Source organism: Ctenopharyngodon idella, chromosome 18 (assembly GCF_019924925.1).
Source record: "Ctenopharyngodon idella isolate HZGC_01 chromosome 18, HZGC01, whole genome shotgun sequence".
Taxonomy (NCBI): domain Eukaryota; kingdom Metazoa; phylum Chordata; class Actinopteri; order Cypriniformes; family Xenocyprididae; genus Ctenopharyngodon; species Ctenopharyngodon idella.
Window position 1 is genome coordinate 8,887,336 of NC_067237.1, and position 24,331 is coordinate 8,911,666.

The window sequence follows — 24,331 nt, forward strand, 5'->3', positions numbered from 1 at the left end:
TACAAAAAGAATTGTTAATCAAGTTTATATTGTTTACCTTCTATCCTTTTATATCGTTTAACTCCATGTCATTACATAACTCCAATACATCATATCTTGATTGGAAAGCGTGTCTCCTCCTCTCTGCTGCCATCTTGTTACTCCTAACTAGGTTAGAAGACCTCTCCAGCTCTCCTAAATAATTTAGGAGCTAAGACCTAGTCTTGACACTTAGGAACCTTTATGAATCACACTTATTCTTAAGTCTAGGAATAAGAGTAAAATTATGTAATTCTAAGAAATTTGACACAATTAAGACTAAAATTGTACACTGAGCGGCTTTATACATACGACCCCAGGGAATAGTATATTCATATTAGTATATTTCAAGTATATCTGAAAATAAACTTGAACTTTACTAAAATTTACTAAATAAAATTAACTTGAAATATACTTATTTTCGTAAGGCCAAGCATGCATGTACATGGGTGTACACTACCAGTCAAAAGTTTGGAAACATTAAATATAAATAAATTAAATATAAATAAATTATATTTTAAAGTATATTCAAATAGAAAACCATAATTTTAAATTGTAATAATATTTCACAATATTATTGTTTTTTCTGTATTTATTATGAAATAAATGCAGCCTTAATGAGCATACAAGACTTTGTTCAAAAACTTCAAAAATAGTAATTTTCCAAACTTTTGACTGGTAGTGTACATAGGCTCTGTGTATAACAGTGACCAACATTTCTACTTCTCTTTATTTACTTCTCTAAACTCCTTGAGTTTGACAAAATGGCCTCCACAAAACCAGGTCAAAGGGAAGAGATGGCCAATGAGATGTTTGTTCTCTGATGTTAACATAAATATAAAAGTACTATATTACACAATCTACACAAACTGAAACATATACCATTTGAGTCTTTGACTGAGTAAATGATTTTCTGTTTTGTTGAAGGTGATCAAATCAAAATACCCAACTGAAAAGAACCACTGTGACCAAAATGACTACCAAAAAATTTTCGATTGGCAGAAGGGACAAATGCTGAATTCCTCAACTGCAAGAAGTTTTCTCTTTACAGGCTGAGGGAGATACAAACCTATGCATGTATCAAATTCAATATATTAATGTCTTTCAAGTGTTTTTCCTTTTTACATAATTATTTCTTAATTGACATTTTAAAAAACAAAAAAAAAAACAAATTGTGATTTTGCATTGCTCTCTGAACATTGTCTTATGATAATTTTCTCTATGATTCTGTACCATTGTTGCACAACGAAAAAATATTTTGGGATGGGGGGGTCAAAAAATGTTTTATTAATAAAATGTTCCCAAATGAACCAAAAAATGATAAATATATGAATGTAGCAAAATTCAATGTGGATTTAAAAATGCATTCCTAGCCAATCATATCTCCGCCCCACCCTGTCAATCAGTGTGTCAAGGCGGGGCCAGTGTTGTAAACATGGCGGCAGCAGAGCTATGAAGAGCGAGGCATAAATTGGCAGATGAAGTCGAGAGCGACTTCAAGTGCACCCTCTCCGTTTCCCCGTCGAATGAAGCGTCGATCTCAAGACACTTCGCGGTCTAAACTATCCACAATTCATTGCGCGCCAGTGACGACAGGAGCTCTGTGTGAATTCACATAAATGTAAGCAATGCCCCGGTTTCACCAATATGTAATATCTAAATCAAACTGTAATATCCTTGATGTCCAAAACGTCAGTTTTTCATAAATAAAATATTTGTCTCTGAAATGGAGTGCAGTTGAATAAAATCCTAAAGTACTGTACTTTAAATTTAGACTTAAATACAGCTTAAATACAGAGTAAATGTATAAATATGAATGTATATATTTTCACAGTTAACGTTTCATTTAACATAAAAAACAAACAAGGTTAACTAATAGTTGCTAACGATATAAAACTAACATTACATAGTTTTTAACCATACATATTTTGGTCCAGTGTCCCGTCGTCGCTGGCAGTGAAGCATGTCAAAACCCAATAGAAAGTCATAAAACTTTAAAATGCACTCACAAACGTCAACTGTCAGCTGTCTGTCACACAGCCGCTAGCCATGTAACGACGCTCGGCTCATTGTTGCCACGTCTAGGATTGGGATACTTTTACACTTGTGCTGTGATTACGCTACTTTTGGAATAATTTTGTTGCGCAGACCTGGCAACCTTCCACTCCAAAGCCCCACCCCTTTCATGCACTCCGAAGTGCGCAGCCCCTGAATTGGGACACAGCTTATGTGTGCACGTGCCTGACTATTTGGAAAACATGGACAGTGTTACCCGTACCATAGCGTCTAAAGGATACGGCCATCCCAACAATCTTCAGATTACAGACAGGATCAAGTGTATCATCACCCTTGGCTGTAAGTGGGCTATAACATTATTATTTTTAGTTAGCTTGAACGACCAGATTGAAAAAGCACTGCTGTTGTCGTTAGCTACTGAAATGCAATCACTGAGGGCTATGTTTGCTCGACCATTTGGCTTATACAGTATATAACGTTAGTAGTTTACCTTTCGAATCTTGTAAATTCACAGTCCCTTGCCCTGTTTAACTCAGCCACTTTCCAGTTTTAGACTAATAATATTACCCCTCCTGCCTGTTATGAGCAAAGACTTGATTTACACACATTTGATAGCCCCATTCATTACAAGCCAATTACGTTTACACATTTATGTTATATTATGTTATATAATATGCTACAATGACTTAGAAGGGGCACTTGAATCAGTGAAAGTGCTCTGTTCCTGGTTTCATAATCAGCCTTGCAAGCAGCCTTTTCACAAAATGTAATTGTATGTAATATCATATTACCTATGATGTTGAAAGAAAAGGGTGTTGGAACAGTTTTTTTAGCTTGCATCTCAAAGGTATTGCCTCCTTGGAATAACCTTTTTTCTGTCAATTATCAATCAGGGTGAGCTTGGTGATGTACAGCAGGATCTACCTGAACATGAAGACTCCTTCAGCCTTTTTGCCGGTGTACCACAGTTAACCCCTCAGAAATTCAGACCTGAAAAAGAACTTCCAGCGGAGTTCAAAGTTCCGTTACTGTTGCAGCTGACTAGTCCTGCACAGACAGCGACATGCATAAAGCCATTTGCATAACATAACATCTGTATGTGGGGTCCATATGAGTATGAAATGGGCTGAAAATGGGCCCCATGTAGGATTGTCCGTGGGTTCCATAATGGCCCCATGTTAACTGCCCTGATGGATTTCATGCAGAATTGCACCTGTCACTAGGTGGGACCCAAGTGGGCAACACATAAGACCTGTCTCGGTCCCAGCTTTAACACAGACAACATTTGTATGTGGGGCCCATGTGGGCTTGAAATGAGCTGAAAAATGGGCTCTTTATGGGATTGTCCACGGGTTCCATAATGGCCCCATGTCAATTGCCCACATGGATTTCATATAGGACTGCACTTATCCAAAGGTGGGCCCCAACTGGGCAACATGCACAAGACTCATCTCGGTCCCAGCCTTATGTTTAATGTGGGTACTACAAGGTTACTACACGGGCTGAAATACGGGCTGTAAGTGGGTTTGTCCACGGGCTCCATGTTGGCCCCAGCAACTTACTCATGTGGGTTTTATGCAGGATTTCACAGGGCTTTACCCAACTAGGGATCAGCTGGGTTCTATCTAAATGAGTAGCAACAACACACAAATAAGTTTTTATGATTAGAGCACACTGTGCTGGTTGATCTTTGACATCAGTGCAGTCTTCTTAAGAGCCTCTGCAAAACAAATTAGATTTTGTTTGATTTGTTTTGTTTTATATAGAGAGAGCTATACAAGATAATAGCACTTTTGTGCTTGGCTGAATCAGGGTTATACTTAAAATGATAAAAGAAAACAAATATTAGGACATTTTAAAATTGGTCAGAAATATGACATAATAAGAATGATGCCCTTAACCTACAGTAAGGAAAACAACAGTGTCAAACACAAACATGTCAGATACCAAAACCAAGCTGTTCAGGGGCCTGTACCATGAAGCCGGATTAGCTGGCTAGCCAGTTAAGTTTCAGATTAGTTTGTGCCAATCCTGGGTTTTAGGTACCATGAAAGTGACTTGGCTTTTAGCGGTGTTCATCACCATAGTAACTTACGCTCCACAGCTAACCTGCTCCGGGGCAGGTTATGTTCTGGGTAAGAGATCTCAAACCGAAATTGGACCAATCAGATGTGAGCAAAGTGACACTGACACATCCAACGCAATAAAGTCCCTCCCCCAGTTTCTCTTCCTCCAAATTAAAGATCACTATATAGTGAAAACAAATATTTAACGATGAAATTGTCTTGCTTTAATGATTTATAGAATTATTTTATGATTTATATATGATTTAAATAATTATTATATGATCTATATTATTAATCCATTTCACACAAGCAATTTTAGTTTAACAGTTATTATTAAGCATTTATTTTAAATAAATATTAATATATACAGATCATATGTAAGCTGTAGAATCAACAGATAACTCTTTAAAAATGACTACATAACCTTACATGTTTGAGTCTCTATTGCTGTATATAATAAACTATATAAACACTTGACAATTTTCACTTGCTCTGATCGAGCAAGATAATTTATTTTATTTTCTACTTTAGTCAAGTTTCTTCTTTAGTGTAAATGCGTTTAAATTCTTCATTTTCTTCAGCAAAAGAGTTTTGAATCGCGTTGACTCTCTCGCGAGAAGTAAATCACAGTTTCTTTCAAATCAGTTCAGACATATATATATATAATTTTTTTTTTTTTTTTTTAAGTTCACATATTCAGTTTCTCATATTCAGACCCCTCACATTAACACCCTCTAGTGGCAAATAATCAAACTTTCTTAATTCACATCACATGAGGATCAGTGAAGTCTAAAATCATAGGGAAATGATACGTGAATAAACACTGATAGATGCACCTAACCCTCGTTGTAAGCCTAAACTTGATATAAACTGTAAACTTGGCCCTGAAATCTGATTGGTTGATTTGAATGTTGTTCCAGGACCAACAAAGATGTTGATCCAGGGACATGTACTTGGTGAAATCATGTTCACTCTGTTGCAACACTGGTTTGGGACACGTTATATAGGCTACCTGAGCTATAATTATTGTCATGATGTATATTAACATGAAAACAACTAGTTAAACAGACACAAAGGCAGCGTGACATTTTCCAAAACGCAAGTGAGCGAATCAGAAATAGTTCTGAAGGACCTGTTATGCTGGAAGAAGAGGTCGCGTAGGCCTCAAGATATGAAAAACACTAAAGCATGTGCAGGCGGAGCTAAAGAGACAAATAGCCTACATGACAGAAACACATTTTTCATGACATATGTACATATAAAAGCATTCACTGCATGTATTTTTGTCTCTATAAGCATGACAACATTTCACATGGGAATATACTTTCTGCTATACTTACTTTCATTATTATGCAACTCTAAACATTTCTCATCTACATCACACATTCTTGTCTGCAGCTAATCATTAAGCTAAATATGACTTCTTTTGATGCTTTTACAATTTGTATAAAAAAAAAAACAGCAAAAATATTAAAACTTGGACAAAAATTAAAATGAAAACAGAAAATATTCATTTAGATTATTAACAAAAACTATCACTGACACTAAAATAACACTACTGCAAATAAATATGCTTTTAGTAAATATTTTTACAGTGGTATACTGGTAATGTTTTCTGTGAGCAGGACACTTTAAATTTGATAATGTGCATTAAATAACAGGTGAGTCACAGCTTACAGACACACCTTTTTGCACACCGCACACAAGCAAATAACCAGGAAAACCGTTTCAGTTCTTTAGTTCCGAGATACCAAAACTTGTGGAGCTGTTGTTTGTGCTTCTGTTTCTGTGTTCACATGCAATAAAATGGCAGAGGCCAGTGTTTTATGGGCTCGGGAACAGTTCATCTGTCAAGTGTGTCTAGATCTCCTGAAGGATCCAGTGACCATTCCCTGTGGACACAATTACTGTATAACATGTATTACGGACTGCTGGAATCATCAGGATCAGAAGACAGTCCACATCTGCCCACAGTGCAGACAGACCTTCGCTCCAAGACCTGCTTTAAATAAAAACACCATGCTGGCTGAAGTGGTGGAGAAACTGAAGAAGACTAAACTACAAGCTGCAGTTTCTGTTGACACTGGACTTGGAGATGTAATGTGTGATGTCTGTACTGGAAGAAAACACAAAGCCATCAAGTCCTGTCTGATGTGTCTGAACTCTTACTGTCAAAACCACCTTGAACAGCATGAGAATTTGTTTAAAGGTAAGAGACATTATTTGATGGATGCCACTGGACGACTCCAGGAGATGATCTGCTCTCAACATGGTAGACTGCTAGAGGTTTTCTGTCGCACTGACCAGCACTGTATTTGTACACTGTGTACGATGGATAAACACAAAAATCATGACACTGTACCAACAGAAGCAGAGAGAACAGAGAAAGCGGTAAGAACAGAAATTGGTGCATTAATACTGATGGGGAAAAGCAATGTTTGCATCTGCATGACTTACTTCTGATATAATTAATGGGACTATCTGTCTGTTGTTTGATCTATCTGTCTTGTCTAACTGTTGGGCTACAAAGAAGTCACATACTGTGACCTTTTGTCCTGCTGCTGCCATACACTACATGACTTTTGTTCTTTTCACGGTACACAACTGCCTGTCGTCTCCGATGTCACTTCCAGTGAAAACACATTTCACATTACAGTACTTGAATCACAGACAGGCCTAGATGTTTAACATACTAAATATCTCTTGGAGTACAGAGATGTACAGTATCTGTGCTTTTCTCAAATCGAGTTTTTGATCATTCAAACATAGTGAATGCGGAAAATTCAGGGCTAAAATAGTGTAGTGTTCGGGTGGCACAGTGAAAACTCACAGTCTAGCTGTTGTGCCCTAGTTGTCCACAGAGGGAAGTCCTTCCCCTTGCACAGCGACACTGCTATGAACTCTATTTCCCAGTGTCTCTGTATCTAGTTGTATTTTCCTGTCTGTCCACTAGAGAGTGCTCTTCCCTTCCACTGTGTCTCTGCCATGAGCTCTATTACCAGAGTCCCTTTGCACCGTTCTCATCTGGGCTGATTGCCCTCAGCTGGTGCTCATTTGTATCGTTTGTCTGTCTATTTAAGTTGTGTTTGTTTCTGCATTTGTCCCAAGCCAAAGAATCTGTTTCAGAGCCCGCTACAGCCCAAGACTCCACTCCAGAGCCTGCTCCTGCCCAAGAGTCTGTTTCAGAGCTCACTCTAGCCCTAGAGTCTGTTTTTGAGCCCGCTCCAGTTCAATATTACGTTTTAGAGCCCACTCCAGTCCAAGAATCCACTTTAGAGCTTGCTCAAGCCCAAGACTCTACTCCAGAGCCTGTTCTAGTCCAAAGGTTTGTTTCATAGTCTGCTCTAGCTCAAGAGTCTATTTCAGAGCCTGCTCCAGTTCAAGATTTGGTTAGAGAGCCTCCTTCAGTCCAAAAATTCACTCCAGAGCTCGCGCCAACCCAAGAGTCTGTTTCTAAGCCTGCTCCAGTTCAAGATTTTGTTTTTGAGCCCACTTTTGTTTTTGAGTTTACTCTAGAACCTGCGCCAGCCAATGAGCTTGTTTTTGAGTTTACTCCAGTCCAAGTGTCAACTCTACAGTCAGGGCTCAACGCTAAGGATTTTTTCTACAGGCCCAGTTGGGCAAGTGGTTCAAATTTTTACTTGCCCCGCCAAAATTTTCACTTGCCCCACGACAAAAAATTAATAAAGTAAAAGAAAAGAAATGGGCTTATAAAAAAAGCCTAGTTATTGTTTTTGTTGTTTTTGTAACCTTAATAAATAGGGTTATGACACCAAAAGCTACTCACTTAAATTTTAAATATTGTTAGACAAATCAACAGTAAGTAATACAATAGTAACAAATAATCAAATTATGAGTAATAGCAAAAATAAATACAACAGAACAAACATATAAATGAAATAAACGGTCCTTTTCAAGTTTTTCCATGTAGGTTTAAACAGGAGATTTTCAGGTACAGAAATTGTAATCTAATGTATAGCTAATAGATTAAATATTAGATAAATATTTATTAAAGTTTATCAGTCAAGAGCAGTTACAGATGCATAAATAATGTTTTGAAATGTTGAAAATATAAAACGTTAAATACTGTTATTTGAAATTATTTTAAAAATGAAAAGACACTTTAAACGTGAAATTAAACCCGCCAGTAGGTGGCAGCAAGTCCCTGTTAATGAGCGAGTCATTGAGATTCAACCGATTCATTCAAATGGCTGATTCATTCAGGAAGTGTTGCTCAGAGACGCAAAACAATTCTGTGTGAACTTTGGAACTATTTCCGTAGGCGAAATAGAGCAAAACAGGCGATTTGGTGTCTAAAATGTAAGTCACTTGATATTAAGTTCTTGTTCTTTAAACTGTAAGTTGTATAAAATCAATATCACATTTGTAATCATGCTGATATTTGGAGAAAAATGGCGCTCTTTGTTTAATATTGGTTAATTATATTAAATTATATAAATATAAAAGACATACAGGGTCATTTTTTCCCCTTATTTTGAATTCTGTGGGCATTCTAAATGCATTTTAATAGACTAAATCACGCAGTGAAAGCGTACACTCTAAATATGAAAAATATGTGGATAATTTTTTATAGCATGTTAAAATTGCCACTTTTAGTGGTTGAGCAAAAACGCGCCGTTTCAGTGTGGGCCCTTTAAATGCAAATGAGCTGCTGCGCTGGCCTAAGTGGGCGGAGCTTCAAGAGCTCGATCTCCCCTGTCAAGATTCAGTCACGACGCACTACAGGTGCTGGTCATATAATTAGAATATCATCAAAAAGTTGATTTATTTCACTAATTCCATTCAAAAAGTGAAACTTGTATATTATATTCATTCATTACACACAGACTGATATATTTCAAATGTTTATTTCTTTTAATTTTGATAATTATAACTGACAACTAAGGAAAATCCCAAATTCAGTATCTCAGAAAATTAGAATATTACTTAAGACCAATACAAAGAAAGGATTTTTAGAAATCTTGGCCAACTGAAAAGTATGAACATGAAAAGTATGAGCATGTACAGCACTCAATACTTAGTTGGGGCTCCTTTTGCCTGAATTACTGCAGCAATGCGGGCGTGGCATGGAGTCTATCAGTCTGTGGCACTGCTCAGGTGTTATAAGAGCCCAGGTTGCTCTGATAGTGGCCTTCAGCTCTTCTGCATTGTTGGGTCTGGCATATCGCATCTTCCTCTTCACAATACCCTATAGATTTTCTATGGGGTTAAGGTCAGGCGAGTTTGCTGGCCAATTAAGAACAGGGATACCATGGTCCTTAAACCAGGTACTGGTAGCTTTGGCACTGTGTGCAGGTGCCGAGTCCTGTTAGAAAATGAAATCTGCATCTCCATAAAGTTGGTCAGCAGCAGGAAGCATGAAGTGCTCTAAAACTTCCTGGTATACGGCTGCATTGACCTTGGACCTCAGAAAACACAGTGGACCAACACCAGCAGATGACATGGCACCCCAAACCATCACTGACTGTGGAAACTTTACACTGGACCTCAAGCAACGTGGATTGTGTGCCTCTCCTCTCTTCCTCCAGACTCTGGGACCCTGATTTCCAAAGGAAATGCAAAATTTACTTTCATCAGAGAACATAACTTTGGACCACTCAGCAGCAGTCGTCCTTTTTGTCTTTAGCCCAGGTGAGATGCTTCTGACGCTGTCTGTTGTTCAAGAGTGGCTTGACACAAGGAATGCGACAGCTGAAACCCATGTCTTGCATACGTCTGTGCGTCGTGGTTCTTGAAGGACTGACTCCAGCTGCAGTCCACTCTTTGTGAATCTCCCCCACATTTTTGAATGGGTTTTGTTTCACAATCCTCTCCAGGGTGCGGTTATCCCTATTGCTTGTACACTTTTTTCTACCACATCTTTTCCTTGCCTTCGCCACTCTATTAATGTGCTTGGACACAGAGCTCTGTGAACAGCCAGCCTCTTTTGCAATGACCTTTTGTGTCTTGCCCTCCTTGTGCAAGGTATTAATGGTCGTCTTTTGGACAACTGTCAAGTCAGCAGTCTTCCCCATGATTGTGTAGCCTACAGAACTAGACAGAGACCATTTAAAGGCCTTTGCAGGTGTTTTGAGTTAATTAGCTGATTAGAGTGTGGCACCAGGTGTCTTCAATATTATTGAACCTTTTCACAATATTCTAATTTTCTAAGATACTGAATTTGGGATTTTCCTTAGTTGTCAGTTATAATCATTAAAATTAAAAGAAATAAACATTTGAAATATATCAGTCTGTGTGTAATGAATGAATATAATATACAAGTTTCACTTTTTGAATGGAATTAGTGAAATAAATCAACTTTTTGATGATATTCTAATTATATGACCAGCACCTGTATAATGTCAGAAACTGCAAATACATGCTGCATGGAGATAGAACAGGCACAGTTTAGTTAAATTACGGTTCTAACTTATATTGTCTTGTTTTTATCCACTATATTACTACAAGCCTGTTGTACCATCCGAATAATGGCCAAAACTATACAGATAAAATGGATAAAATATTATCCATAAACTCTCTCTCTCTCTCCCTTGCATTATCATCAACATACACAGTGAATTACACAGAAACACTCATTACAACTAACAGTAAACAAATATATAAAGACCTTATGCCTTTTCAGATGGTGCTTAATAAACTGGTAAACTTTATATCCGTAAATCAACTCCGATGAACTGTAATAAAGTGCTCTCACCTTCATTACTGCCGTATCCAGTATCACTCTGGAGACTGTAAGCTGGATCACGAACAATGTTTACTTGTATATCCTTGAGTAGCACATTATTAGCACTGTCTCTGTTTTGTATTGTCCCTTTGTATTCATATTCGTTCACTAAGCAGTCCGGTGTGAAATGATTCGCGCAGACATAAACGAATTTCGGCAGAACTGAGGGAGCATTTTCCTGGAAAACCAAGTTAATCCACCTCGTTTTCAGCGGCTCAGATTTAGGGAGTAAATGGAGAGAGCTGTGTGGATTAATCCATCCAGCTACAGAACACCTAAAATGCTTGGGAGACATTCTTGTCAGTGCAGCAATGGCGGACTTGCTGTGAATGCGCTCAGGGCGGTTCTATGTTTAATCGTCAGTGTCTGTCAACATTTGTGGGCGGGGCCTGTGGCTTTTGTGATGTCACACTGCCAGGGCTTGTTCTGAGACACTGCTTATGATTTATGGGGATTAAAAAAAAAAATCCCCATAATTTTTTTGTCATTTAAAATGATAAAAATTTATTTTTATCATTATAGGGTGGTTGTGTACACATACTGCCAACACATATTTATGTCCAAACACCATGCAAAAGTGAATTTTGCATAATAGGTCCCCTTTAAATAACAGGTGAGTCACAGCATACAGACACAACTTTTTGCACACCACACACACAACAATTGCAATCGACTTGTATCTACATGGTCATCAGTTTTGCTTGTGTCTCGTACCTCTGGCAATGCCACCAATATAATATTTATACAACATTTTACATGATGATTTTGTAATTTCTTTTTTATGAAATATTTTTTCATGTTTATTTCTTCTGTGTTCAATAGAGAAACACAGATAAAATACCAGCAGAGAATTCAGGAGCAAGAAAAAGATATTCAGGAGCGGAGAGAGGCTGTTGAGTGTCATAAGGTGAGTATTGGGAGGAGAAAAACAACCGTTGGCTATTGGATTAAAAGACATACTGTTTAGACTCTCCTCCAGAGCTGAAGACATTGCAGTCCCACTGAAGCCCACTGTGGGTCACATGCTGATTGTAATGTGTGTCCTAACAGCGCTCTGCACAGGCAGCAGTGAAGGACAGCGAGAGGATCTTTACAGAGTTAATCCGCTCCATTAAGAGAAACCGCTCTGAGGTGACACGGCTGATCAGAGATCAGAAAAAGGCTGCAGTGAGTCAAGCTGAAGGACGACTGGAGCAGGAGATTGCTGATTTGAGGAGGAGACAAGCTGAGTTAGAGCAGCTTTCACACACAGACGATCACATACATTTCCTGCAGGTAATAGAAATGTAGAAAAACATTGCAGTGAGTGTCATGATACAGGAGATTTTACTGGCTCTCTAGGCAATTAAAGTGGAATAAAGTTTCATACTAAGTGCTAGATTAGTTTGCTAAAGGCAAGTCACTGAAGATAAGTCAGCAAAGGCAGAATATACAATATCTGACTGCAGTATAGATTTGTGGGAGGCAGGTTATAAAGTATTTTTTCCTGTATTTTTTGTAGGGGTTTCAGTATCTATCTGCACCTCTTGAACCTACAGAGAGAATTACTGTCACTTCACTTCTCTCTACTAATGATATAAGACAATCTATCTGTCGCCTGATAGAGAAAATTGAGAATTTCTGTAAAGAAGAGTTCCAAAAGTTTGCTGGTAGGTAAAGCACTAAACATTTACACCATCTAATATCATTTGAAAATCTTAGAACACATTAGAAGTTGTTTTGTTTTGTTTGTGTGTCTGCTGGGGAATTGAGCTGTATTTTAGCTCATATGAGTGATCACCCTACATTGTGGTTATTTGAATGTTGTATCTATTTATGCAAGATCAATAAATCTTTTGTACAGATATCCACGCCTCTTTGCCCTCCATGGTAACGAACCTGTGCCCTATTCCCTTTAGATAGTTATTTCCCCTTTCTTTAAAAAGGGGTGGCATAGTCAGCTTTTTATATTATATTCCTCTTAAAGATCTGGGCCCGTATTTATTAAGCCTTTGAGAATTACTCACAAGAACACTGCTAAGAATTGACTTAAGATTAAAAAAATTCTTGGCTCAAAAGTGCGTTTAAAAGTTAGTTATCAAGCATCTCAGTCATAATTTAAGTGAAGTGTAGGACTAAATCTTAAAGGTGCCCTAGAATCAAAAATTAAATTTACCTTGGCATAGTTGAATAACAAGACATGATCCATGATTACATGATATTTTTAGTGATATTTGTGAATTGTCTTTCTAAATGTTTCGTTAGCATGTTGCTAATGTACTGTTAAATGTGGTTAAAGTTACCATCGTTTCTTACTGTATTCACGGAGACAAGAGAGCCGTCGCTATTTTCATTTTTAAACACTTACAGTCTGTATAATGCATAAACACATCTTCATTCTTTATAAATCTCTCCAACAGTGTGTAATGTTAGCTTTAGCCACGGAGCACTATCAAACTCATTCAGAATCAAATGTAAACATCCAAATAAATACTATACTCACATTATCCGACGCATGCATGCAGTATGCATGACGAACATCTTGTAAAGATCCATTTCAGGGTTATATTAGCTGTGTGAACTTTGTAAATGCACTGTATTATAGTCGAGAGCTCGTGGGGCAGGGCGCGCGCGATTTAAAGGGGCCGCGCAGCCTGAATCGGTGCATAGTTAATTGTGCCCCAAAATAGGCAGTTAAAAAAATTAATAAAAAAAAATCTATGGGGTATTTTGAGCTGAAACTTCACAGACACATTCAGGGGACACCTTAGACTTATATTACATCTTGTAAAAAAACGTTCTAGGGCACCTTTAAGTGTCAGTCTTAAGCTGGGTGCACACTGTGTGATTTATAATAGTCCTTTACGATTGTTGCTTGTCAGACTGTACGAACATGATCCTCATGTCACACTGTGGGACCTCAGCTGTCCTATATGTCAGACTGTACGACAGTCAAGACGCATTAAAAACGGGCACGTGCTTGAAAACTTGTCTGGAGTTTTACATCATCAACCCACACGCATTCGGTGACAGTGAGTTGCATTGCATGCAGGACTGAAATGGTGGCTAACAAAGAAATCTCTAATTTTGATCATGGCTTATCTTGAAAAACGAAGACAATTTGACCTTTGTCATAGGAGAAGTCACACTGCAGGACTTTGAGCCAAATCTTCTGACACTGCCAGAATTTTGTCGAAGGTAAAATTTGATCGCAACGGTCATTAATTGGCTGTCGGTGAACATGTCAAACTAGCGATCAAAGACTACAGATTTTTGCCAAAATTTGTCTCAGACGACCAAATCATGGCCAAAATCGCACAGTGTGCACCCACCTTTAGAGATGATTCACGACACTTTGCTGTGCCACAAACAGGATTTTGGATGACGACATAAGCATGGACCAATCACTGAATAGATTTCCTTATTTAAGAATATTATCAGATAAATTCACATTGAATGGTGAAATTCCTAAGAGAAGTTTTCATTCAACACACATTTGAAAAAGAATTTTCAAGAGAATACATTATGATATACACTTTGGAAATTAAAGATAAACACGTTTTCCGCCATGTTTTAATTGCAAGTTTTAAACGGGTGTGCTGTTAACTGACCTGCCTATATCTATATCTATCTATCTATCTATCTATATATATATATTTGTCCAAGAGCTCTGCACATCACTATACAGACACCAAAAGTGATCTTGGTCATACTTTATATTAGGTGTCTTTAATTACTATGTAGTTGCATTAAAAAAAAAAAAAAAAATCATAGGTACAATGTACTTTAAATGTTACTGCATAGTAGTTAAAGACACTAATGTGGAACCATAAAGCTAGTTACTCAAATTATCTTAATTTTGCTGTGTAAAATGTCCATATTGTGTTTACTTCTAACGAAATATGCATTATTTATTTACTAAACAATTAATTCTATGAAATTATTTCACCTGTATCTGAAGAAATAGGAAATAATATTGTTTTTATAATATTGTAGGTATGTTAGTTGACCTAAAACTACACTTCCTCTCTCTGAATAGTCACATCTCTTTCAAAATATTAATCTGAATTTGAGCATGTTGCAATTGAGACACACCAAAGCCAATGGCATTTCACAACAGAGCTGTTTAACACATCTTCGGGTGACAGGTTTTGAATGTATGCCAGATTTTAGCATTACGGCAAATTTTGTTCTGTTCCTCACACAAAGCAATCGTTAGGCCTCAGATTTTTTTTTTTTTTTTTTTTTTTAATGAAATATATAGATTTTTTTTATCTTTTTGTTTTTTTTATCTGTTTTATATTGTTGTATAAGTGTTTAGGTTTGTAAGTAGGGTTCGGGTTATGTACTCAAAAATATAATTGTAATGTGTGCTTTGAGGAGAGTAGGTAAGGCATGGATCCATTTGCATCTTTTATTCAAATGAACAAGGTGAAGATAACCATAAACGTAGGTGAAAACACTATACAAGGGAAACAGACAGCAGCTTAAAATCACTTAGTCAAGACAAGATCGAACAACCTAAAAAGAGAAAGAGAAGGCTATAAATACACAAGATAATGAGAACTAAATTAGATACAGGAGAAGATAATCTAGAATCTAGAACAAAGGAGACCAAGGGAAACAGGAAATTAACAAAGGAAATGTGAACTGGGAAACAATATAATAAAAATATACTTCAAAATAAAAGTTCAAGGGAGACCCAGGGCAAATTCCGAACGGCTTTTTTGCACCCTTGAAGGGCACTACGAGAAGGGGACGCCATTTGGTGTTCCAAATGAAATTGAACAACTGAATCCCTTCATGAAGGGCCATTCCACAAGCGAAGGGTACATGCGATGGTCACTTCGAGGAAGTAATTTTATTATTTATGTTCATGTGACCCAGCAAATACTCGTGATTCATTCATTTTAAAGCTAGATGGTGGGAGAGTTCGAGTTAACAAACATAGCAATTCAAGTTGTTTTGTTTTTTTTCGTGATATACTTCACACATTTTTGTCATGTTATGTTTAAATAAGTTTCATAGGTTAGAAATGTGTTGAGTAATGCATTGTCCAAAGATGAAATGGCAAGTTTTGAAGTTGAGAACAGAGAAATACACTCACACACACACATATAACATATTTTAAAATATATAAAATGTTTCTTTATTTGCAACAGCTATGTTAACAGCAATAACAAGAAATTTCTGTCGTAAGAACAGCTAATCAGTTGATGGCTAATCAGTTGACGGCTAACCATGCTGCGTTGTCATGGGAACATCCCAGGTGAAGATAATGAAGAAATTACGTTGCTCCCTTTGCCATGTGCATTCCAAACGACTACATAATGGCACGCAAGTGCCCTGCTCCCTCCAAAGTCCCCACTTCAAGGGCTCTGCCCTTTGAAGGGAGTAGGGCATAGGGATGCTCCCTTCCGTTTGGAATTTGCCCCCTGTCACAGGTGAAATGTGGCAATAATAGTATAATGTAACAATATATTGTGGCTATTCAAACTGAAAATAATCTAGGTGTAAATATGGGTGAAATATGAGTTTTTGTTTATGTGAAGGTTTATGTGTTCTTAATAATAATAATTTAGGGTTTAAATAATTTTTATAAGTCTGAATTGAATATTCATATTAATTATTCTGAATACAACAAGGATACAGCTTCACGCAATACAAAGTCAATGGAGACGGTTGGATTGTACAAACCATTTGCATATGAGGCAACAGATGCGATTGGCTGTCTGTTCAGCCATAAAATTCTAACACTGTAATGGGAATTTTAGTCAACTAGCTACTGTATGTAAGAAATTACATCTTCTGATGGCATTGTTGTCGATACTCTGAGGCTTTGAATGTTTTCCATGTGACATGCACACCCACATGATGGGGTACTTAATTTTGCCATGCTGCTGTAGCGGAGCAGTGTAAGGGGTGGGGAGCAAACATGAATAAAAAATGCTTAAAAACATAATGTCCATATAAAAATAAAATACAGAAACACATACATGCTTCAAACTGAATTTAATTGCAGACAAGTAGAAAAATTAACTTGTAAAGGACCGACCAGGCTGAACAAAGAGTTAGTTATTAGCTATAATGTATTTGATCCAGTCAGTGTAGCGACACACCTCAGCATAAACCCCAGGAAAGTGTGGCTTAGCACAGCCTTTGCCCCAGGAAACAACGCCTTTTAGTTTCCCGTTGCACACTACAGGGCCACCAGAATCCCCCTGAGAAGAAAATTGGAAAATGAAAAGGACAAATTTGTGTTTTTATAAAAATATAAAATCCATATAAAGAGAAAGACTAAGTGACATACCTGACACGAGTCTTTGCCTCCCTCCATGAATCCAGCGCAGAACATGTTTTCAGTTATTTTCGTGCCATATGCACCCTTACACTGCATCCTTGAGAGTACAGGCAAATTCAAACACTGCAGGACAGAAGCAGGGCCAACTGGAAAAAGAATATGAACAGCGCTAAAACTTGTCATCTTTTACGTATCTAATGACTGAATGCACGTTTTTATGCCTGACAATCTTATATATTAAAGTATAAGATTTTTATTACTCAGCCACCTCACCTTCAGTGTCGCCCCATCCAGAAACCAAGCACTGCTCCCCTGCAGAAGTGCAGCTGGTTGTCAGAGGGATTGGCTTTACATACTTGTTGAAGATGGCAGGCTTTCTCAGCTTGATCAGCATGATATCATTGTTATGAGGCTGATCGTTATATTTCGGGTGAGGAATCATCTTCTCCACCCTGATCTTCTGCTCTGTGTCTTCAGTAACATCCAAGTTGTGCTTTCCCAGGTAGACGTAGAGATCGTCATGTCTATTTGACAAGGAGCATTTTACTCAGCTCTAATATAATGTTTATTCTATTAGAATATTGAATTTCAGTGTACACATTCAGAAAGAGGAAACAGTAACGACCGTTTGCTAATCGATTCCTTAAAAAGGTACTCAATTGTAAAAAAGGAATGTTTGATGGGGAAGTAGGTTTAAAAAAAAAACTTAAAAAGGGAGGTTATATACTCACGTAAACTTGCAGTGAGCAGCAGACACAACCCATCTTTCATTAATCAAAGATCCTCCACACGATTTACGCTCATCCGTAAGGTACACTTGCCATGGCTGAGAGTGGGGCGGACATTCATAACCTCCAATGATTTTATCACCTGTGCTGCAAACTTCATTAAAACAATGAATTGTTCTTTTATTAATGTTAAAGACTATTTATAATACATGTCAGTGTAGACATAAACTAACAATTGTCATAAATAATGACTAATAAGAGAGATCTACATACCCACAGCCACAACCAGCAAAGTGAACACAACAGTCTTCATTGCAGTGGAGGAGAGAAGGTCTGCTCACAGCTTTAGAGCACTTCTGCAAAGTTCAAGACCAGCATTCATGCTTTTAAGTGATTGTTTTAACACACCTACAGAACAGCCAATAAGATCACAACAAATGATTCGGAAGTAACAATGAGCATGTGAGACAACAGTTCTTATTCAGTTTTCCACAGGCATAAATGCTTTGGAAGGAAGCGTTGACTTATGACAGTATAAAGCTTACATAAAAACAGATAACCAAAATGCTGTTTTACTTTTTGAGTGACACAAAACTTAAGACTTTTTATTGTTTTTACTGTTTTATTGTACAGTATGTTCTTTGTTTACTTAAAGGTTCAATCAATACAAGAGAAAACAAATACAAACAAAATAAAATAAACTAACCAATATATAAGTGATATGAAAATGACAAGGCCATTAATAGCTAGCTTAAAGCAGTGATTAATGTTAGTGTCAGATAGTAATGCTTACTAAACCAAGTCCTCTCAGATAACCGTGTGTCTAAAATACACCACTACTCAGGAACACAAGGGGTCCATAGGAAAATGAGCCAAATCATGCAATTCAGTGATTAAACCAACATAAATCATCACATTTTTAAAAAATTGTATAATCAGAGGCATTTGATTTTCAGTGCCTGACTGTTACTCTCAATCTTAATTCCTATGTTAACAGTAAGAGTTTGTCACCCATGGCTTTTCCATTTTGGCTTTATTTTTGCTAAACATATAATGAAACTGTGTGCTATGTCATGTGTTGTTGTTCATCTGTTTTATTTTCCAAATTTTAAGACCTGCCAAGGACCAGATGATTTTTTATTATGCCCTGATACAGAAAACCATGGAATTCAATAGGGTGTCCTAACTTTTTCACATGACCGTAAACAATGAACCACTGTACTGTCTTAAAGTACACTATATTTCATCTAAATGTATACTAAAAGCTTTACTACTTTACAACACCATTAAAAGAAAGCATTAATTAAGTACAATCATATGGTATTTTCAGTTAGTACATAGAAATGTTGATGTATTTATACTATACTTATAAAATAAATTTACTTAAAAATTTTAAAGTATCAATAATTATCTCTTCCATTTAACTAAAAAAAAAAAAAAAAAAAAAAAAAAAATGCATTACATGAGTTGATAATTACTTAGTCTCTCTTTTTGTATGCCAGGCCATTGCAGACCCACAAGTCAACTCAACTCACTTTTATTGTCACTACAGAATTTACAGGTAAATGATGTGTGAAAAAGGTGCGTGGTCATTGCATATTTTGCATAAGTTGCATTGCCAAATACAATATACAATAACAATACAATTTTACAACTTTGTACAAATATAATTAAACAATACAGTTTTACAATAGTATGCAATATACACACATATACAGTGTATACATACATATACAATACATATACATACAGTAATATGCACAGACAGTACTGATAGCAGAATTCGAAGAAGAAGCAACTGTTTTACAACTTTACCAATGACGAGAATTTACTCCAGACACTGAGGGGCAGCTGGTGTTGAAATGGAGAGTGTTGATGCTGCGCTGCTGTTGCAGGAGCACGATTACGACAGCCACATTCGGTGGGTAAGGTAGCTATAACTCATCTTAATAGACAGTAAAATAGTAGATAATTATTAACTGAACAGTGACTATAAAATTTCACAATATATTTAAAATATATTATGCTGTATGTATATAAATGTAAGATAGCGTAACTGCTACCATATGCTAGCCTAACAGTGGAGAATTTTAGTAAGGGAAATGTGTTTTTTCATTATTTGCGAGGTCTGCTGCGGGGTTCTGACCAATACGATTTAAAACCCAGCTAATTTTTACTGCTGTCTGACCCTATTTAAACTGCTCCCTGTGACTTAGCTCACTGGTTCCCAACTAAGTGTACAGAGCCCTCCAATACTGCACATTTATCTGTCCTTTCTCTAACACACCGATTTCAGGTCTTGAAGTCTCTATTAATGAGCTGATATCTTGAATCGTGTGTTTGATTAAGGAGACAGTGCAGTGCTGGGAACACCACACCAAGAACATTCACACACAATTCTAGTTACCAATAAATCTGCAACAATGGAGACAATACAAACAAATACAGAGCTCAATTTTTTTTTTAAAGAATGGCATGTGAGGCTGTTGGGGTGAATAAAGAATTTACAGTGATGTTCTAACTGTTCTATATCTGCATAAATCTGTAAAATTAATTTACCAAGTTAATGTTTTGGTTTTTTTTCATCAGAAATTTCCTCTAATGATATATTGTCATGTTTAGGACAAAATATTAAAAAGTATTATTTCTTTGTTCTCTTTAATTAGGTGCTCTCTGTGAGGCTTTGGAAAAAAATAAAGGAGCTTGAAGAACTGGTGTGAAGCCTTAACATCTCTCGAGCTTTGCTGAATAGCCAGTCAGTATCATCATCCGCACCAGCTGGTCGCATCCTCCTCCTCCTCCTTCTCACCCGCCAGTAACCTCATCCGCATACCTGCTGTAACATCCTCCTCACCAGCCAGTTACTGTACATCCTCCTCCTCCTCTTTACTACCCAGTAACATCAGCCACCTTTTCTTACCATTCAGTAACATCAGACAACTCCTAGCCTTGCCACTCAAAAAGAGCAGGTAGAGCCTTTTAGAGAAGTTACATAGCCACATTTAGCCTATTTCATAAGAGAATATGCCAGTTATGCCATGCTATATGCCAATGACCATCAGCAGACCCTGTACTTGCCAGTGGTGGGTGTGTGTTTTTCTTAGTTTTGCTTGGCCCCCAACAAACACAGTTTGTGATGTCTATCCAGTGGCTTTCACATCAGGGCACTTCTACCAGGCCATAGGGAGCTTCTTCATTTGGGTCCACTTTGCCATCTGGACTGGCACCAAGGTGTGAAGCATTGGGGTGGATGAAGACACCACAAGGAAGAACAGTAACGTCAAAGGTGTCAGCATAGCAGTGAATAACTTCTGGCTCAATATTCTGACCTCACATAAGCTGCTTCATAGAACTAGCTTGCTGATGTGATGTCGTGACAAAACATGTATTTCTTGCACTAATCTAATTTGCACATCATGCACTTTACATTAATTGTATTTGTTAACTGTTGTCAAAATAAAACTGTTTTGTAGAACGGGTTGATATGCTAGGCCTGCTGTTTGCTTGTGCAAGTGCAGCTAGTGCATTTCTTAGTGTGATTTTGTAACAATCATGTTTTTAAACATGTAATATCACCCACTTAATTTATGTATTAAGTCTACAGGTGGTATGGTGGTTTTTATTTATTTATTTGCCTTAATAGTTTTGTATAAGTGTTATAAAATAGTAATATTGCTAGTCAGATTCACTGTACAGATTTACATTTCTCAATTTCATTCATGGTGATGATGAAAAATGTGAAAATAGTGTGAACTTAGTCATCAAGTATCATGCCATTTAAAAGAAGGGAACTTTTTTTCTTTTCTTTTTTAATTTAAGCAAACATAATTTGGGGTCCTGACATACAAACCCGATTCCAAAAAAGTTGGGACACTGTACAAATTGTGAATAAAAAAGGAATGCAATAATTTACAAATCTCATAAACTTATATTTTATTCACAATAGAATATAGATAACATATCAATTGTTGAAAGTGAGACATTTTGAAATGTCATGCCAAATATTGGCTCATTTTGGATTTCATGAGAGCTACACATTCCAAAGAAATTGGGACAGGTAGCAATAAGAGGCCGGAAAAGTTAAATGTACATATAAGGAACAGCTGGAGGACCAATTTGCAACTTATTAGGTCAATTGGCAACATGATTGGGTATAAAAAGAGCCTCTCAGAGTGGCAGTGTCTCTCAGAAGTCAAGATGGGCAGAGGATCACCAATTCCCCCAATGCTGCGGCGAAAAATAGTGGAGCAATATCAGAAAGGAGTTTGAAGTTATCATCATCTACAGTGCATAATATCATCCAAAGATTCAGAGAATCTGGAACAATCTCTGTGCATAAGGGTCAAGGCCGGAAAACCCATACTGGATGCCCATGATCTTCGGGCCCTTAGATGGCACTGCATCACATACAGGAATGCTAATGTAATGGAAATCACAACATGGGCTCAGGAATACTTCCAGAAAACATTGTCGGTGAACACAATCCACCGTGCCATTCGCCGTTGCTGGATAAAACTCTATAGGTCAAAAAAGAAGCCATATCTAAACATGATCCAGAAGCGCAGGCGTTTTCTCTGGGCCAAGGCTCATTTAAAATGGACTGTGGCAAAGTGGAAAACTGTTCTGTGGTCAGACGAATCAAAATTTGAAGTTCTTTTTGGAAAACTGGGACACCATGTCATCCGGACTAAAGAGGACAAGGACAACCCAAGTTATTATCAGCGCTCCGTTCAGAAGCCTGCATCTCTGATGGTATGGGGTTGCATGAGTGCGTGTGGCATGGGCAGCTTACACATCTGGAAAGGCACCATTAATGCTGAAAGGTATATCCAAGTTCTAGAACAACATATGCTCCCATCCAGACGTTGTCTCTTTCAGGGAAGACCTTGCATTTTCCAACATGACAATGCCAGACCACATACTGCATCAATTACAACATCATGGCTGCGTAGAAGAGGGATCCGGGTACTGAAATGGCCAGCCTGCAGTCCAGATCTTTCACCCATAGAAAACATTTGGTGCATCATAAAGAGGAAGATGCGACAAAGAAGACCTAAGACAGTTGAGCAACTAGAAGCCTGTATTAGACAAGAATGGGACAACATTCCTAGTCCTAAACTTGAGCAACTTGTCTCCTCAGTCCCCAGACGTTTGCAGACTGTTATAAAAAGAAGAGGGGATGCCACACAGTGGTAAACATGGCCTTGTCTCAACTTTTTTGAGATGTGTTGATGCCATGAAATTTAAAATCAACTTATTTTTCCCTTAAAATGATACATTTTATCAGTTTAACCATTTGATATGTCATCTATGTTGTATTCTGAATAAAATATTGAAATTTGTAACTTCCACATCATTGCATTCCTTTTTTATTCACAATTTGTACAGTGTCCCAACTTTTTTGGAATCGGGTTTGTACCACAAACACTGTATATGTGTTAAAATGACCATTGCTATAATATAAAATAGAGGTCAGTAGGCACAGAAAAGCATTTTTAATCACATGCTATGTTATATTAATCCTAACCTTAGAGGGTGCTGTTAATAATAAACTATACATCTACTTTTGCTATGGATAAATAATATATTTGAAACCATCTGGTAAGCAGAAAACATACCATCATCATTAGCTAAATCCAGTATGTATTTACTTCAAGCTGATGCTTTCTTATAACACCTGGACCTAATTACCGTTTTCCCTGCAATAATTGAGACTGAAGTGTCCAAACACACACACACACACGTTTGTTTGACTATTAGAGAGGACATTGTTTAGACTTGCATTGATTTTCTGTCAGGTTAATAATATTTTCTATCACCTAACCCAGCCATTACCCTAAACCTACTTATAGAAACTTGCAAAACGCTATATTTAAATAAAAAACGTTTTGTCTGATTTATAAACCTTTCTAACAAGTGAGGCCCAGTAAAATGTGCTCACAAGTCGGTTATCATAATATTTCACTGTATAAGTGAGGACATTTGTCCCTCACAAGTATAGTTAAACCAGTATACACACATTGTTTACAATAAGGTTTTTTATTAAATCGCCTTGAAATGCAAAACGGTCAACAAAACAGACAACATCTGCTATTTTTACTTCATAGCCAAATAAATTAATGTAATGACTAAGAGAAAACAAACTATTCTCAGTGCATTAAATAATGAATGGTGATCGTAGCAGGCAGCGGCACGACTGGACGTATCGCTTCCCTACTTCCGGTCTCGGTCGCCATATTGTGAAACAGGCCTATGGTATAGTTTGTACAACACTTTTAGTGCATCAGTTGCAGTTCAGCAGTCTGATGGCCTTGAGGGAAGGAGTCATTCCGCAGACGACTCATCCATTGCAACAAAACCACTCTCAACCTGTGGGAAAACTTTTGGCCAATCTCTTCCCCTTGGTCTGGGTTTTTGGAGGCTGTTTTGTCACTGGTGGTGTAGAGTTTAGAGAAACAAAGAAAGAAGTGGAAATGTT

The 24,331-nt window shown here is 37.3% G+C and overlaps 4 protein-coding genes across 4 annotated transcripts in view; 1 reads left to right on the top strand and 3 right to left on the bottom strand.

Annotated features, from left to right (window-relative positions):
- The window catches only part of LOC127499882 (E3 ubiquitin/ISG15 ligase TRIM25-like), a 223,337-nt gene extending 213,035 nt beyond the window's left edge, over positions 1-10,302 (top strand). Inside the window, exon 2 of the mRNA XM_051870568.1 lies at positions 5,762-10,302. Within this exon, the coding sequence (XP_051726528.1) occupies positions 5,907-6,563 (657 nt within the window). The 5' untranslated portion in view covers positions 5,762-5,906 and the 3' untranslated portion in view covers positions 6,564-10,302. The remainder of the gene's footprint in view (positions 1-5,761) is intronic.
- The window catches only part of LOC127499880 (trypsin-2-like), a 41,945-nt gene extending 28,455 nt beyond the window's left edge, over positions 1-13,490 (bottom strand). The window contains exons 1-2 of the mRNA XM_051870566.1: positions 13,328-13,490; positions 11,806-12,114 (exon numbers count right to left, since the gene is read on the bottom strand). The gene's annotated coding sequence lies outside the window, so the exon portion shown is untranslated. The remainder of the gene's footprint in view (positions 1-11,805; positions 12,115-13,327) is intronic.
- Positions 1-24,331, bottom strand: part of gnb5b (guanine nucleotide binding protein (G protein), beta 5b) — a 349,428-nt gene that overhangs the window by 279,219 nt on the left and 45,878 nt on the right. The gene's annotated exons all lie outside the window — the stretch shown is intronic.
- LOC127499881 (trypsin-2-like) lies at positions 16,820-18,214 on the bottom strand. Its single transcript, XM_051870567.1, has 5 exons — positions 18,127-18,214; positions 17,857-18,007; positions 17,399-17,649; positions 17,135-17,271; positions 16,820-17,045 (listed from the first exon to the last, which is right to left on the bottom strand). The coding sequence occupies exons 1-5, from the start codon at positions 18,164-18,166 to the stop codon at positions 16,896-16,898; spliced, it is 729 nt and encodes a 242-aa protein (XP_051726527.1). The 5' UTR covers positions 18,167-18,214; the 3' UTR covers positions 16,820-16,895.

Excerpts from the sequence above, each read along its gene's own strand:
- LOC127499881 (XM_051870567.1), bottom strand. The coding sequence starts at position 18,166 with ATGAAGACTGTTGTGTTCACTTTGCTGGTTGTGGCTGTGG. Across the intron at positions 18,008-18,126 it reads TTTGCTGGTTGTGGCTGTGG|TTTGCAGCACAGGTGATAAA; the intron begins GTATGTAGATCT and ends GTTTTAATGAAG. Across the intron at positions 17,046-17,134 it reads GAGGCAAAGACTCGTGTCAG|GGGGATTCTGGTGGCCCTGT; the intron begins GTATGTCACTTA and ends TTTTCTTCTCAG.